The sequence below is a fragment of the Protopterus annectens genome, chromosome 1.part2 (genome assembly GCF_019279795.1).
Source record: "Protopterus annectens isolate FY-2018-M chromosome 1.part2, PAN1.0, whole genome shotgun sequence".
NCBI lineage: Eukaryota > Metazoa > Chordata > Ceratodontiformes > Protopteridae > Protopterus > Protopterus annectens.
In genome coordinates this window covers 721,940,518-721,956,687 of record NC_056727.1, presented here as the reverse complement: position 1 = coordinate 721,956,687, position 16,170 = coordinate 721,940,518, and the positions used below count along the sequence as shown (strand labels likewise).

Genomic DNA, 16,170 nt, shown 5'->3' with positions numbered 1-16,170 from the left:
GTAGGTATATATTCCAGCTAAGCTATTTCCTGCATCATCAGCAGGTGAGTATGCATTCTAGCTGTTCTGTGTCTGATATCGTCAGATGGTAAGTAAATATTCCATCTATGCTGTTTCCTATATCATCATATGGCAATTATATACTGCAACTATGCTACGGCTAATATCATCTGATAATAGATATATTCCATCTAAGTTATGTCCAACATCGTCAGATGGTAAGTATATATCCCAGCTGTGCTACTTCCTACATCATCAGATGGTAAGTATATATCCCAGCTGTACAGTGACTGCTATTATAAAATGGTGGGTATACATTCTGAATAAGCTTTATCCTACATCTTCAGGTGCATGTATTCCATCTAAACTATGTCTTACATCATCATAAGATAAGTATATATTCCAACTGTCCTATGTCTGACATTATCATCAGGTGGTAGGTATATATTCCAACTGTCCTATGTCTGACATCATCAGGTGGTAAGTATATATTCTAGCTCAGCTGTGCCCAATGTTATCAGCTGCTAAGTATATATTCCAGTTGAATTATGCCCACCATCATCATCAAATAATAAGTATATGTTTTAGCAAAGCTGTGTTGAACATCGACAGATGCAAAGTATATTTTCAAGCTGATCTTTGCCCAATTGTATCCTATCATAAGTATATATTTCAGCTAAGTTATGTCCTACATCATCAGATGCTAAGTGCCCAATTGTATCCTATCATAAGTATATATTTCAGCTAAGTTATGTCCTACATCATCAGATGCTAAGTGCCCAATTGTATCCTATCATAAGTATATATTTCAGCTAAGTTATGTCCTACATCATCAGATGCTAAGTGCCCAATTGTATCCTATCATAAGTATATATTTCAGCTAAGTTATGTCCTACATCATCAGATGCTAAGTGCCCAATTGTATCCTATAAGTATATATTTCAGCTAAGTTATGTCCTACATCATCAGATGCTAAGTGCCCAATTGTATCCTATCATAAGTATATATTTCAGCTAAGTTATGTCCTACATCATCAGATACTAAGTGCCCAATTGTATCCTATCATAAGTATATATTTCAGCTAAGTTATGTCCTACATCATCAGATGCTAAGTGCCCAATTGTATCCTATCATAAGTATATATTTCAGCTAAGTTATGTCCTACATCATCAGATGCTAAGTGCCCAATTGTATCCTATCATAAGTATATATTTCAGCTAAGTTATGTCCTACATCATCAGATGCTAAGTGCCCAATTGTATCCTATCATAAGTATATATTTCAGCTAAGTTATGTCCTACATCATCAGATGCTAAGTGCCCAATTGTATCCTATCATAAGTATATATTTCAGCTAAGTTATGTCCTACATCATCAGATGCTAAGTGCCCAATTGTATCATATCATAAGTATATATTTCAGCTAAGTTATGTCCTACATCATCAGATGCTAAGTGCCCAATTGTATCCTATCATAAGTATATATTTCAGCTAAGTTATGTCCTACATCATCAGATGCTAAGTGCCCAATTGTATCCTATCATAAGTATATATTTCAGCTAAGTTATGTCCTACATCATCAGATGCTAAGTGCCCAATTGTATCCTATCATAAGTATATATTTCAGCTAAGTTATGTCCTACATCATCAGATGCTAAGTGCCCAATTGTATCATATCATAAGTATATATTTCAGCTAAGTTATGTCCTACATCATCAGATGCTAAGTGCCCAATTGTATCCTATCATAAGTATATATTTCAGCTAAGTTATGTCCTACATCATCAGATGCTAAGTGCCCAATTGTATCCTATCATAAGTATATATTTCAGCTAAGTTATGTCCTACATCATCAGATGCTAAGTGCCCAATTGTATCCTATCATAAGTATATATTTCAGCTAAGTTATGTCCTACATCATCAGATGCTAAGTGCCCAATTGTATCCTATCATAAGTACATATTTCAGCTAAGTTATGTCCTACATCATCAGATGCTAAGTGCCAAATTGTATCCTATCATAAGTATATATTTCAGCTAAGTTATGTCCTACATCATCAGATGCTAAGTGCCCAATTGTATCCTATCATAAGTATATATTTCAGCTAAGTTATGTCCTACATCATCAGATGCTAAGTGCCCAATTGTATCCTATCATAAGTATATATTTCAGCTAAGTTATGTCCTACATCATCAGATGCTAAGTGCCCAATTGTATCCTATCATAAGTATATATTTCAGCTAAGTTATGTCCTACACCATCAGATGTTAAGTGCCCAATTGTATCCTATCATAAGTATATATTTCAGCTAAGTTATGTCCTACATCATCAGATGCTAAGTGCCCAATTGTATCCTATCATAAGTATATATTTCAGCTAAGTTATGTCCTACATCATCAGATGCTAAGTGCCCAATTGTATCCTATCATAAGTACATATTTCAGCTAAGTTATGTCCTACATCATCAGATGCTAAGTGCCCAATTGTATCCTATCATAAGTATATATTTCAGCTAAGTTATGTCCTACATCATCAGATGCTAAGTGCCCAATTGTATCCTATCATAAGTATATATTTCAGCTAAGTTATGTCCTACATCATCAGATGCTAAGTGCCCAATTGTATCCTATCATAAGTATATATTTCAGCTAAGTTATGTCCTACATCATCAGATGCTAAGTGCCCAATTGTATCATATCATAAGTATATATTTCAGCTAAGTTATGTCCTACATCATCAGATGCTAAGTGCCCAATTGTATCCTATCATAAGTATATATTTCAGCTAAGTTATGTCCTACATCATCAGATGCTAAGTGCCCAATTGTATCCTATCATAAGTATATATTTCAGCTAAGTTATGTCCTACATCATCAGATGCTAAGTGCCCAATTGTATCCTATCATAAGTATATATTTCAGCTAAGTTATGTCCTACATCATCAGATGCTAAGTGCCCAATTGTATCCTATCATAAGTATATATTTCAGCTAAGTTATGTCCTACATCATCAGATGCTAAGTGCCCAATTGTATCCTATCATAAGTATATATTTCAGCTAAGTTATGTCCTACATCATCAGATGCTAAGTGCCCAATTGTATCCTATCATAAGTATATATTTCAGCTAAGTTATGTCCTACATCATCAGATGCTAAGTGCCCAATTGTATCCTATCATAAGTATATATTTCAGCTAAGTTATGTCCTACATCATCAGATGCTAAGTGCCCAATTGTATCCTATCATAAGTATATATTTCAGCTAAGTTATGTCCTACATCATCAGATGCTAAGTGCCCAATTGTATCCTATCATAAGTATATATTTCAGCTAAGTTATGTCCTACATCATCAGATGCTAAGTGCCCAATTGTATCCTATCATAAGTATATATTTCAGCTAAGTTATGTCCTACATCATCAGATGCTAAGTGCCCAATTGTATCATATCATAAGTATATATTTCAGCTAAGTTATGTCCTACATCATCAGATGCTAAGTGCCCAATTGTATCCTATCATAAGTATATATTTCAGCTAAGTTATGTCCTACATCATCAGATGCTAAGTGCCCAATTGTATCCTATCATAAGTATATATTTCAGCTAAGTTATGTCCTACATCATCAGATGCTAAGTGCCCAATTGTATCCTATCATAAGTATATATTTCAGCTAAGTTATGTCCTACATCATCAGATGCTAAATGCCCAATTGTATCATATCATAAGTATATATTTCAGCTAAGTTATGTCCTACATCATCAGATGCTAAGTGCCCAATTGTATCCTATCATAAGTATATATTTCAGCTAAGTTATGTCCTACATCATCAGATGCTAAGTGCCCAATTGTATCCTATCATAAGTATATATTTCAGCTAAGTTATGTCCTACATCATCAGATGCTAAGTGCCCAATTGTATCCTATCATAAGTATATATTTCAGCTAAGTTATGTCCTACATCATCAGATGCTAAGTGCCCAATTGTATCCTATCATAAGTATATATTTCAGCTAAGTTATGTCCTACATCATCAGATGCTAAGTGCCCAATTGTATCCTATCATAAGTATATATTTCAGCTAAGTTATGTCCTACATCATCAGATGCTAAGTGCCCAATTGTATCCTATCATAAGTATATATTTCAGCTAAGTTATGTCCTACATCATCAGATGCTAAGTGCCCAATTGTATCCTATCATAAGTATATATTTCAGCTAAGTTATGTCCTACATCATCAGATGCTAAGTGCCCAATTGTATCCTATCATAAGTATATATTTCAGCTAAGTTATGTCCTACATCATCAGATGCTAAGTGCATAATCAGGTTTTGCTATGTCCAAAATCATCCAATGGCAATTATATACTACAGCTGTGCTTTGTTCAACATCATCAAATGGTAAGGATATATTTCAACTGTGGTATGGCCAATATCATCAGATGGCAAGTATATATTTCAGCTGTGGTATGGCCAATATCATCAGATGGTAAGTACTTCTTCCTGCTAAGCCATGTCTTACATCAGACAGTAAGTATATATTCTATCTAAACTATGTCTTACATCATCAGACAGTAAGTATATATTTTATCTAAACTATATCCTAGATCATCAGATGGTAAGTGAATATTTGAGCTGTACTATGTCCAATATCATCTGATGGTAAGTAAATATTCAATCTAAACTATGTCTTACATCATTAGATGGTAAGTATATATATTCAGGCTCAGCTCTGACAAACATCATTAGGTGGTATGTATATGTTCCAGCTGAGCTGTGCCTAATGTCATCCTAAAGTAAGTATATATTCCAGTTAAGCTATGTTTGGTATCTTTAGATGGTAAATACATATTTCAGCTGAGCTGTGCCCAACATCATCATAGGGTAGGTATATATTTCAGCTATGGTATGTCCTATATCATCAGTTGGTAACTAGATATTACAGCTGTGTTACCAGTGATATTATCACATGATAAGCAAATATTTCAGCTGTGTTATGTCCAAAATCATTGTATGGTAAGTATATATTCTAGCAAAGATATATCCTTCATCATCAGATGGTAAGTATATATTCCAACTGCAACATGTCTGACATCATTGGGTGGTAAGTAAGTGTTTCAGCTGAGCTATGCCTAACGTCATCCTAAAGTAAGTACATATTCCAATTAAACTATGTCTGATATCTTCAGATAGTAAGTATATATTCAACCTGAATGGTGCCCAACATCATCCTATGGTAGGTATGTATTCCATCTATGCTATGTCCAACATCATCACATGGTAAGTATATATATTACAGCTGTACTTTGAACGACATCATCTGGTGGTAAGTATATGATACAGGTGTGCTATGTCTGACATCATCAGGTGGCATGTATATATTCTAGCTAATTTATGTCCTACATCGCCAGATGGTAAGTAGATATTACAGTTGTCACTTCACATGACAAGTAAATATTTCAGCTATTCTTTCTCCAGTATCATCATATGGTAAGAATATGATATGTCCATCATCATCATAGGGTAAGTATATATTCCAATTAAACTATGTCTTCCATCATTAGAGGGTAAGTATGTATCCCAACTGAGATATGACTGATATCATCAGATGGTAAGTAAATATTCCAGCTGCACTGCAGCCAGTATCATCAGATGGTAAGTAAATATTCCACCTTAGGTATTTCCTACATCATCAGATGGTAAGTCTATACTCCAGTGGTGATATGTCTGACATCATCATATGATAAGTATAGATTCTATCATCAGAAGGTAAGTATATAGTCCAACTGTGCTATGTCTGATATTATCATATGGTATGTAAATATCCAGAGAAGCTATGTGCTACATCATCAGATGGTAAGTAAATATTCTAATTAAATCATATCTTACATCATTAGAGGGTAAGTATATATTCAAGCTGTGCTATGTCTGATATCATCAGATGGTAAGTATATATTCCAGCTGTACTACAGCCAGTATCATCAGATGTTAAGTAAATATTCCAGCTTAGGTATTTCCTACATTATCAGATGGTAAGTCTATACTCCAGTGGTGATATGTCTGACATCATCATATAGATTCCAGCTAATCTATGTCCTACATCATCAGAAGGTAAGTATACAGTCCAACTGTGCTATGTCTGATAGTATCAGATGGTATGTAAGTATCCAGAGAAGCTATTTCCTACATCATCAGATGGTAAGTATATAGTCCAACTGTGCTATGTCTGACATTATCAGATGGTATGTAAGTATCCAGAGAAGCTATTTCCTACATCATCAGATGGTAAGTATTTATTCCAGCTAAGTTATATGCCACATCATCATATGAAAAGTATCGATTCCCACTGTGCTATGGCTGATATCATGTGACAGTAAATATATACTCCAGCTAAACTAATGTCCTACATCTAGAAATGGTAAGTTTATATTCCAGTGGTGCTATGTCTGACAGCATCATATAGATTCCAGCTAATCTATGCCCTACATCATCACAAGGTAAGTATACAGTCCAACTGTGCTATGTCTGATATTATCAGAGGGTATGTAAGTATCCAGAGAAGCTATTTCCTACATCATCATATGGTAAGTATTTATTCCAGCTAAGTTATATGCCACATCATCATCATATGAAAAGTATAGCTTCCCACTGTGCTATGACTGATATCATGTGACAGTAAGTATATATTCCAGCTAAACTAATGTCCTACATCTAGAAATGGTAAGTTTATATTCCAGTGGTGCTATGTCTGACAGCATCTTCTGTTAGGTAGAGATTACAGCAAACTGATGTCTGGTGTCATCAGATGGTATATATTCCAAATAAGGTATGTCCAACAACATCAGATGATAAATAAACATTCCAGCTATGCTATTTCCTACATCATCAGACTGTAAGTATTTATTCCAGGTAATGTATGTTCTACATCATCACATGGTAAGTAAATATTCCAGCTGAGCTGTGTCCAACATCATCATATGGTAGGTATATTTTCCAGCTAAGCTATGTCCTACTTAACCACATGTTATGTACTTATACCAGGTTTGCTATGTCAGCCATCATCAGATGATGTGTATAATTCTGGTATGTTATGTCCATCATCTTCAGATGGTAAGTACATATTTCATCTAAACTGTGACCTACATCATCTGATGTTAAGTAGATCTTCTAACTGTGCTATGTCTGCCATCATCAGATGTGCGTATACATTCCAGCTGTGCTATGTCTAATATCAACAGATGGTGATTAAATATGGAAGCAAAGCTATTTCTAGCATCATCATATGAAAAAATATGTATTCCAGCTAAGCTATGTGCTACATCTTCAGATGGTAACTATATATTCCATCTAAATTCTGCACTACATCATCAGATAGTGAGTATTTATTCCAACTGTGCTATGTTTGATATCATCACATGGTAAGTACATATTCCTACTGAGTGGTGCCAAACATCACTCTATGCTCAGCAAACATTCCGGCAAATCCATGGCCTATATCATTAGATGGTAAGTATATATTTGAGTTTTGCTATGTCTGACGTCATAAGGTGGTAAGTATATATTCCAGCTGTTCTGTCTTGTATCATAATGTGGTAAGTTTATATTCCAACTGTGCTATGTCTTACATCATAAGATGGTAAGTATATATTCCAGTTAAAGGATGTCCAGCAACCTCAGATGGCAAGTATTTATTGCAGGTAAGTGACTGGCAGCATCATCGGATAGTAAGTATAAAATCCAGCTTAGCTATGTCCTACATCATCAGATGGCAAGTACACATTCCAGTTTTGCTATGTACGAAGTCATCAGATGGTGCGTTTATATAATCCAGCTATGCTTTGTCCGACATCATCCAATTTTAGTTATATATTCCATCTACACTTAGTCCTCCAACACCATATGGTAAGTATATAGCCGGGCTGTACTATGTCCGATATCTTCAGATGCTAAGTAAATATTCCAGCTAAGCTATTACAACATCATGAGATGGTAGGTATATATTTATGCTAAGCTGTGTTCAACATCATCAGATGGTAAGTATATACTCCACCTATGCTATGCCCATCATCATCAGATGGTATGTATTTATTATAGCCAAGCTATGTCCTATACCATCAGATCAGATTGTAAGTATATTTTCCAGCTGTGCCGTGTACTATTGCATTAGATGGTAAGTATATATTACAGCTGTTTTATGTCTAACATCATTAGATGGTAAGTATATATTCCAGCTAGGCTATGCCCAGCATAATGAGATATTACATTTATATTCTAGCAAAGCTGTGTCCAACCCCTTCAAATAATAATTATATATTCCAGGTGTGCTACGACCAATATCTTTATAATGTAAGTGTATATTCCAGCTAATCTGTGCTCAACATTGGTAAGTATGTATTCCAACTGAGGTGTGAAAACATCATCAGATGGTAAGTAAACATTCCAGCTGTTTTATGTCCAATATCCTCAAATGGTAAGTAATCCATCTAAATTATGTCCAGTTCATCAGATGGTAAGTGTATGATCCAGATGTGCTATGTCCAGTATCATCAGATGATACGTATATATTCCTGTGTGCTGTGTCCAGCATCATTATATGGTAAATAATGCCAACTGAGCTGTGCCAGCATCATCACATGGTAAATATATATTCTACCATAGCAATGTTCTTCATCATCAGCTGGTAAGTAGATATATTCCATCTAAGCTATGTCCTTCATCATCAGGTGGTATGTATATATTCCATCTGTACTATGTCCAACATCTTCAGATGGTAGGTGTTTATTCCAGGTTTACAAACTCCATCAGTAGATGGAAAGTATATATTCCACCTAAATTATAGTCTGCGTCATCAGATAGTAAGTATGTATTGTAGCTGTGCCATGTCTGACATCCTGAAATGGTAAGTCCAACCATATTCCAGCTGTGTCATATCCAATATCATCATATGGTAAGTATATATTCTAGGAGAGCTATATATTACATCATCAGCTGGTAAGTATACATTCCAGTTGTATTATCTCTGGCATCATCAAAGTTCAAATATATATATATATATATATATATATATCTACAGTGTGTATATATATATATATATATATATATATATATATATATGTGTGTGTGTGTGTGTGTGTGTGTGTGTGTGTGTGTATAAAGAGAGAGAGAGATGTACATTCCATATTCCATTTAACCTATATCCTACATCAGCACATGGTAATGTAATGATAGATTCCAACTGTTCTATATCTGATAATATCTGATATCATCAGATGGTAAATATATATTCCAGATGAGCTGTGCCCAACTTCATCATATGTAGGTATATATATTCCAGTTAAGCTATGCCTTACATCACCAAATGATATGTATTCATAACAGCTAAACTTTCTCCTACATTGTCAGATGGTAAGTATATGTTTGAACTGTGTTATGGCTGATATCATTAGATATTAAGTATATGTTCCACCTTAGCTATGTCCTACATCATCAGATGGTATGTACATATTCCAGTTTTGCTATGTTCAACATCTTCAGATGGTGAGCATATAATAAGGCTGTGTTAGGGTCAATATCATCAGATGGTAAGTATATATGCCACATATACTTACCTTCTGATGATATAGGACATAGTTTATATTCCAGCTGTGCAATGTCTGACATCATCAGGTTGGAAGTATATATTCCAGCTGAGCTGTGCCCAACTTTATCAGATGGCAATTATATATTTCAGCACAACATCAACTGGTGGTAAGTATATATTCCGACTGAGGTGTGTCAACATCATCAGATGGTAAGTATATATTCCAGCTGATCTGTGCCCAGCATCATGATATGGTAACTATATATTCCAGCTAAGGTATGTCCTACATCATCTCATGGTAGGTATATATTCCAACTAAGCTACGTCCAGTATCATCAGATGGTAAGTATATGTTTCAACTAAACAATGTTCTAATTCATGAGATGGCAAGTATATATTACAGTGTGCTATGTTCGACATCACCAAATGGTAAGTATATATTCTAGCTAAATTATGTCGTACACCATCATATGGTAAGTGTTTATTCCAGCTGTACTGCGCCAAACACCATCAGATGTTAGGTTTATATTCCAACTTTACTATGTCTGATATCTTCAGATGTTATGTACATCTTCCAGCTAAGCAATGGCCAACATTATCAGATGGTAAGTATATATTCTTGATGGGCTGTGTTCAACATAATTTATTTTATTTTATTTTACATTTGTTGACCGGGATTGTCCGACTGAGCTGAAGAACCCTTTTTCAATGGAGGCCCGGGTAGATAAGCTCCAAAATATTATAATTTTCATTATAAATTAGCATTAAACGGCAATGTTACAGGATTATTACAAGGCATCAAGTAGCAATACAATGTTATACAGTGTCAATAATCAGGAGTATAGAATAGCTATTTCAAGATTTATAAAAAGAAATATATCATTAAGATGAGTATAGTTTTTGGGGTAAGTGGCTACAAAAACCCAGTTTTATCATGATGTAGTTGCATGAAGGCAAGACAATTACAATAGAATGTTTCTCTGAGGCAATTTGCTTAATAGATTTAAGAAGACAGTAGAAAGAGTAGTCAAGGAAGATTAGAGAGAACTAGTGAAGAGTGAGTTAAGGCCAGAAAGCAGATTAAGGTATGAGAAGTAGGGGGTGTTAAGGAGGGAGAGTGCAGTGGCAAAACTAATAAGTAATAATAATAATAAGTAATAAGTAGTAATAAAAGTAATTGATAAGTATATATTCCATGTAAGCAATGTACTACATCATGACATCATCTGATAAGTATATATTCCATGTAAGCAATGTACTACATCATCAGATGCTAAGAATGTAAATTACAGTTGTGCTATTTCTGACATCATCAGATAGTAAGTATATAATCCAACTGCACTATGTCCGATATCATAAAATGGTAAGTATATATTTCAGCTAGGCTATGTCCTAAATCATCAGATGGTAGGGACATATTCCATATTCCAGCTGTGTTATGTGTAACATCATCAGCTGGAAATTATATATTCCAGCAAAATCAGGGGGTATATATATATATATATATATATATATATATTCACTTTAGAAACTTGAACTCCTGAAATCTCGAACTTCATATGGCCTAGACCATATGAACGAGGTTTCAGAAGTTTGAAATTCTGAAACAAATCCAAAAAACCTCCCAAAATAAAATGTTTCTACAGGGGGGCAAGCCCCCTTGCACCCCCACACCCCCGCTATTTAAATATATCAACTACAAGATCACACTACAGCGAGGAAAAGGGAAACCTCCCGTTCTGCACTGTATGCAGATCTCCGTTCAGAATTTCGAACTTCTGAAACCTCGATCATATGGTCTCGACCATATGAAGTTCAAGATTTCAGGAGTTCGAGATTCTGAAGGAACCCATATATATATATATATATATATATATATATATATATATATATATATATATATATATATATCAGCTAGGCTGTGTCCTACATCATCAGATGGTAAATATATGGTAATATATATTCCAACAGTGCTATGTCTGATATAATCAAGTAATAAGTATATATTCCAGCTAAACTGTGTCTAATATCATCAGATGATAAGTATATATTCCATCTCAGTGGTGTCCATCATCATCAGATGGCACGTATATTTTCCAGCCAAGCTGTGGTATGTATGTATTCCAGCTGTGCTATGTCTGATATCAGATGATAAGTCTATATTCCTGCTAAGCTATGCCCTTCATCATCGCATGGTAAGTATATTTCCCAGCTATGTTCTGTGTGACATCATCATATGGGATATTATTTTAATATGTTATCTGGCTGACAGCATCTCTGGATGATGCATCGAAACACTAGGATAACACGAAGATGAGAAGCAACAGGAAGTATGGGAATGTGTATGAATAGAATGATGAGAAGTTGGGGCAGAAGAAAAGGGGGCAAAAGCTGCACTGAAGCAAGGGTGTATTCAATTTTAACCCCCCGTAAATTTTCAGGTGGCACCTCACCTCAACATATTGTAAGAATGAGGTAGCTTTATCCATGGAGTGAGCATATATTTACTGCACAAACTGTAGCTTTAAGATGAAAACAACAGTGACTGTAGAATTCAGAACTAAAGTGGCTTGCAAAGGCTTGGAGTGATATTTAACGTTTGTCACAAAGTACATGAAATACTGAAGATTAAAGACAATAGCAGGATATGGATATGGGAGGGGGGTAAGAATGTGCTGTGACTTTAATGAGGTAAAATAGTAAAATTCACCATATCCTCAGGACAATTAACACTGAAGGTGCTTAGAGGATGCTGTTCTACTTGTGGCAACCAAAAACATGTCTTTTTTGTGATTCAGAGAGACATTTAGTTGAACAATGTATGAAGAGACGATGTTTGCAGCGTAGAGAAAAAGAAGATGCTGCTAACATTGTATTTCTGAATGTTATTAATGTCATAAATGTAGAAAAAAGACATTTCTGGATAGATTAAAAAGAAAATGTGAATCGTATCAGTTTACCAAAAAAAAAGCTATAGAGGTAAATGAAGGTGATTACAAAAATGTAACTGAAAATGAATGTGTGAATTAAACAGGGAAGAAGATATGTTAGATGGAGTCAAGAAGGAGAAAAGATAAAATGGGAGATACAAGGGAAAATTGGTTTGCTTTATTAATGCAAAACAAATATGAGAATTTGTAAAGTTATGAGCATGATGAGAGAAAACGTATAATGTGGGATATAGATAAAGGAAGAAATTTCCTTGGTGAAGGACAGGAAAAGTAAGATTAAAGAAAACATTTAAAGGAAAGAGAAAAGGTATAGATAGTTTAAGTCTTCTATCCCTTAATATAAATAGTTCAGTGGATAATGTAAGTTAGGAACTGACTTAATTTGTTTAGTAGATGTAAGATTTTTGAGGAAAGAATGACAGAAAATTATTTAATTTGTTTAGTAGAGGTAAGATTTTTGCGGAAAGAGAAAAGAAAGCAGCTTTGGGGAGGAAATTGTGTGGAACTTTGGGGTGAAAAGATGTTTGAGAATAGTGATTTTGTGTAAACAGGAATATATAACAGTCTTGTATCATTTTATTGTTAAAAAAGGATGAGTTTTTCTGACAGATATCAGAAACAAAGGGATACTGTTAATTATTGGAGTATATGCATATACAAACTTTAAAAAAAAGGAATGATTATATAACCAGATAAAATCCCACATAAGAATAACTACTATGGATACAGTTATGGCAGGATATTATAATTATGGTATGAAGAAACAAAAAGGAAAAATAAATGATATAAGGAAGTTAAATGAAGTGTTTATTATAAGTTTTATAAGAAAATGTAAGAAGAGCAGAAGACGATATTTATGAAAATATAATATAAATGGAAAGTGTGTGAAGGCCTAAAAAGACTGATTTGAAAGAAAGGTAACAAGGATTTTTTGAAGATATGGAGGCCTGTGACTTTAAGGAAAAAGCTGAGGATATATGGATTTGGAAAGTGATGTAGATAAAGCATTCAAAACATCTAGAGAAAAAAATGGGGGACATCTTGGAGACATATACAATGGGTAAGCAGATTATGAAATTAATAAAATCAGATAATGAAAAATGTAGTTGGGGGTCAAAATTAATGGATAGGCTTAGATGAACAACAAAGCTCTGAATTAGAGGTGGGGAATGGTGTCTATAAGTATTTTTTTATTTGCTTTAATAAGGAATACAGAAGACCAGTTGGCATAATGGTTCAGGTCTTCACCTCCCATGCACAAGGTGCAAAGTTCCGAAGGGCTTGGTACACAAACATATATTTTTAGTCAGCTCAACCTGAGCTGTCTGGAACTTTGGGTGCATGGAATGTGCTCTGAAACTCATGAAGCAGAATGGCTGGCTGTATCCCATGCAGGATATAAGCAGGCAGTGATATGATGAACATACATTGTTCATCATTTTTGGCCTATTTTGACTGGTGATACTTTTTATACTCATGTCATACAGGATGGGTGTACTTTTTCATTTAGGACAAGTGAAAATATTAACTCTCATTTCTCTGGTTTTAAAAATCCCTATAAATTAAAAATGACACAGATTGTTGGATCCTAAACGTCAGGGCTGTTTTCCATGTGAACATTGTAGTTTTAGGTCTGTGATAATTAATGTCAAAAAAATTACATCTAAGAATTCTTATAAAATACATGAAATATGACACTGATTACCTGTGACTCGGAATGAATAGTGTATGTTGTTTGTTCCTGTGTTGTTTTCTATGTAGGACAAACCTCTTGTTCTCATTCCCTCCAATACAGCTCCTTTGAGTGTGTACCTTTAACCCCTAGTGGGTGTGGCCTAAGCCTTTAAAAATGAAGTTATCACCTTACAATTCTAACAAATACTCATTGACAGAGGTCAAATATTAATACAATTGTATAAACAACGTTAGAATATAAATAAAAATGCTGGTTACTGCCACAGCACGCTTGCTTATAAACAGATGAATAAATAGGTAAATAACTCAGGCAAGCGTCGACAGAGTGAGAAATAACATCCAATGTGTAGAAAATCCAAGCAATCCGGTCTTCTGAAACAGATAAATCAGTTTATTGCACAGATGAACCACGATATAGCTTCTTCAGATCACAAACAAGAGGCACAATAGCCATGTGCTTTAAATATCTGCATGTTAATTAATCATGTTAATTAATCAACCAACTTTTAAGCAAAATTTGAAAACTAAATATATAAACATAGTATCATTAACATCTAAAATAGACAATAGTGTATACATATTCTATTGAAAATTAAAAATTAGACAATAGTGTATACATATTCTATTGAAAATTAAAAATTTTTAAATTTTTAATTTTCAATAGAATATGTATACACTATTGTCTATTTTAGATGTTAATGATACTATGTTTATATATTTAGTTTTCAAATTTTGTTTTATGGCGCTTCTGCTTTAAAAGTTGGTTGATTAATTAACATGCAGATATTTAAAGCACATGGCTATTGTGCCTCTTGTTTGTGATCTGAAGAAGCTACTAGTTAGTGAAAGCGCTTATCGTGGTTCATCTGTGCAATAAACTGATTTATCTGTTTCAGAAGACCGGATTGCTTGGATTTTCTACACATTGGATGTTATTTCACACTCTGTCGACGCTTGCCTGAGTTATTTACCTATTAATACAATTGTGTTTGCCATCATGTATGCTTCAAAATAAAATATTCTGAAACCTTGTATGTAGTATGTTTTTGGAATTATTAATACAAGTACGAGCAAGTAATATTTGATGCCTAGAGGAGCAGTAAACCAATGGAGAAGCAGGAAGGCTAATAGTTGTGGTTTGGGCTGTAATGAGATTTGCATACTAGCTGGTCTGTTGTACTTTCAAAGTCTTTCAAGCATGTGAAATAACTGTGGTTAGATAACAGGAAATGTGAAAATTTGGGCTGTTTAATGCTGCTATGATATAATTTAGTGAAAGTTAAAGCAGATATAAACTGTGATATAAACAACTCGTTAACTGCATTTCTGTGACTGTACAGTGCTGATTAATGTACCTTTCAGCATATCTTAATGATGACAATGTTTCTTCATAGCAGATGTCTGCTGGGCTCAGAGCTGCAATCTGAACACAGAGTTAGTGTTATTTTGATGATTTACAACATTAATGTTTTTTCATAATTAAGAAAATGCAAGACAAAATCTATAATGAGTTTCTAAAAGTTAGTGTATGAAGTTTATGTTTGGTAAGCAAGTGCTCTATCATTTTGAAACATCTTTTGTGTAATTCATTGATATACAGATAAATTGTTCCATACACACAAACACACACACGCTCACAATATATTTACAGGTAGATAAATATATATTATAATATAAACTAATAAACTGATGACTTAGTGTGATAAATATGTTTATCTGACACAGAGATTAGCTCACCAATCTGTGTGCATCATCAAGAATTTATCACCACACTGCCTGTCATCAACCATTCTATTAACATAATGTGTTAATGTAATCCAGACTCATTCACACTTAAAAAAATCTATTTCACGCACCTCAACAGAAGCCACAAAAAATACTGTACCCCGCCAGCTGTATGGCATAGGGGATAGAGCCCTGACTATGCCACAGGTGTCATGAGCTTGAGTAGTG

At 34.2% G+C, this 16,170-nt stretch overlaps 1 protein-coding gene across 1 annotated transcript in view; it reads right to left on the bottom strand.

The window, feature by feature from the left end:
* Positions 1 to 16,170, bottom strand: part of LOC122792408 (kinesin-like protein KIF28P) — a 1,102,337-nt gene that overhangs the window by 749,698 nt on the left and 336,469 nt on the right. Inside the window, exon 8 of the mRNA XM_044060197.1 lies at positions 15,573 to 15,640. Coding sequence (XP_043916132.1) covers positions 15,573 to 15,640 — 68 coding nt within the window. The remainder of the gene's footprint in view (positions 1 to 15,572; positions 15,641 to 16,170) is intronic.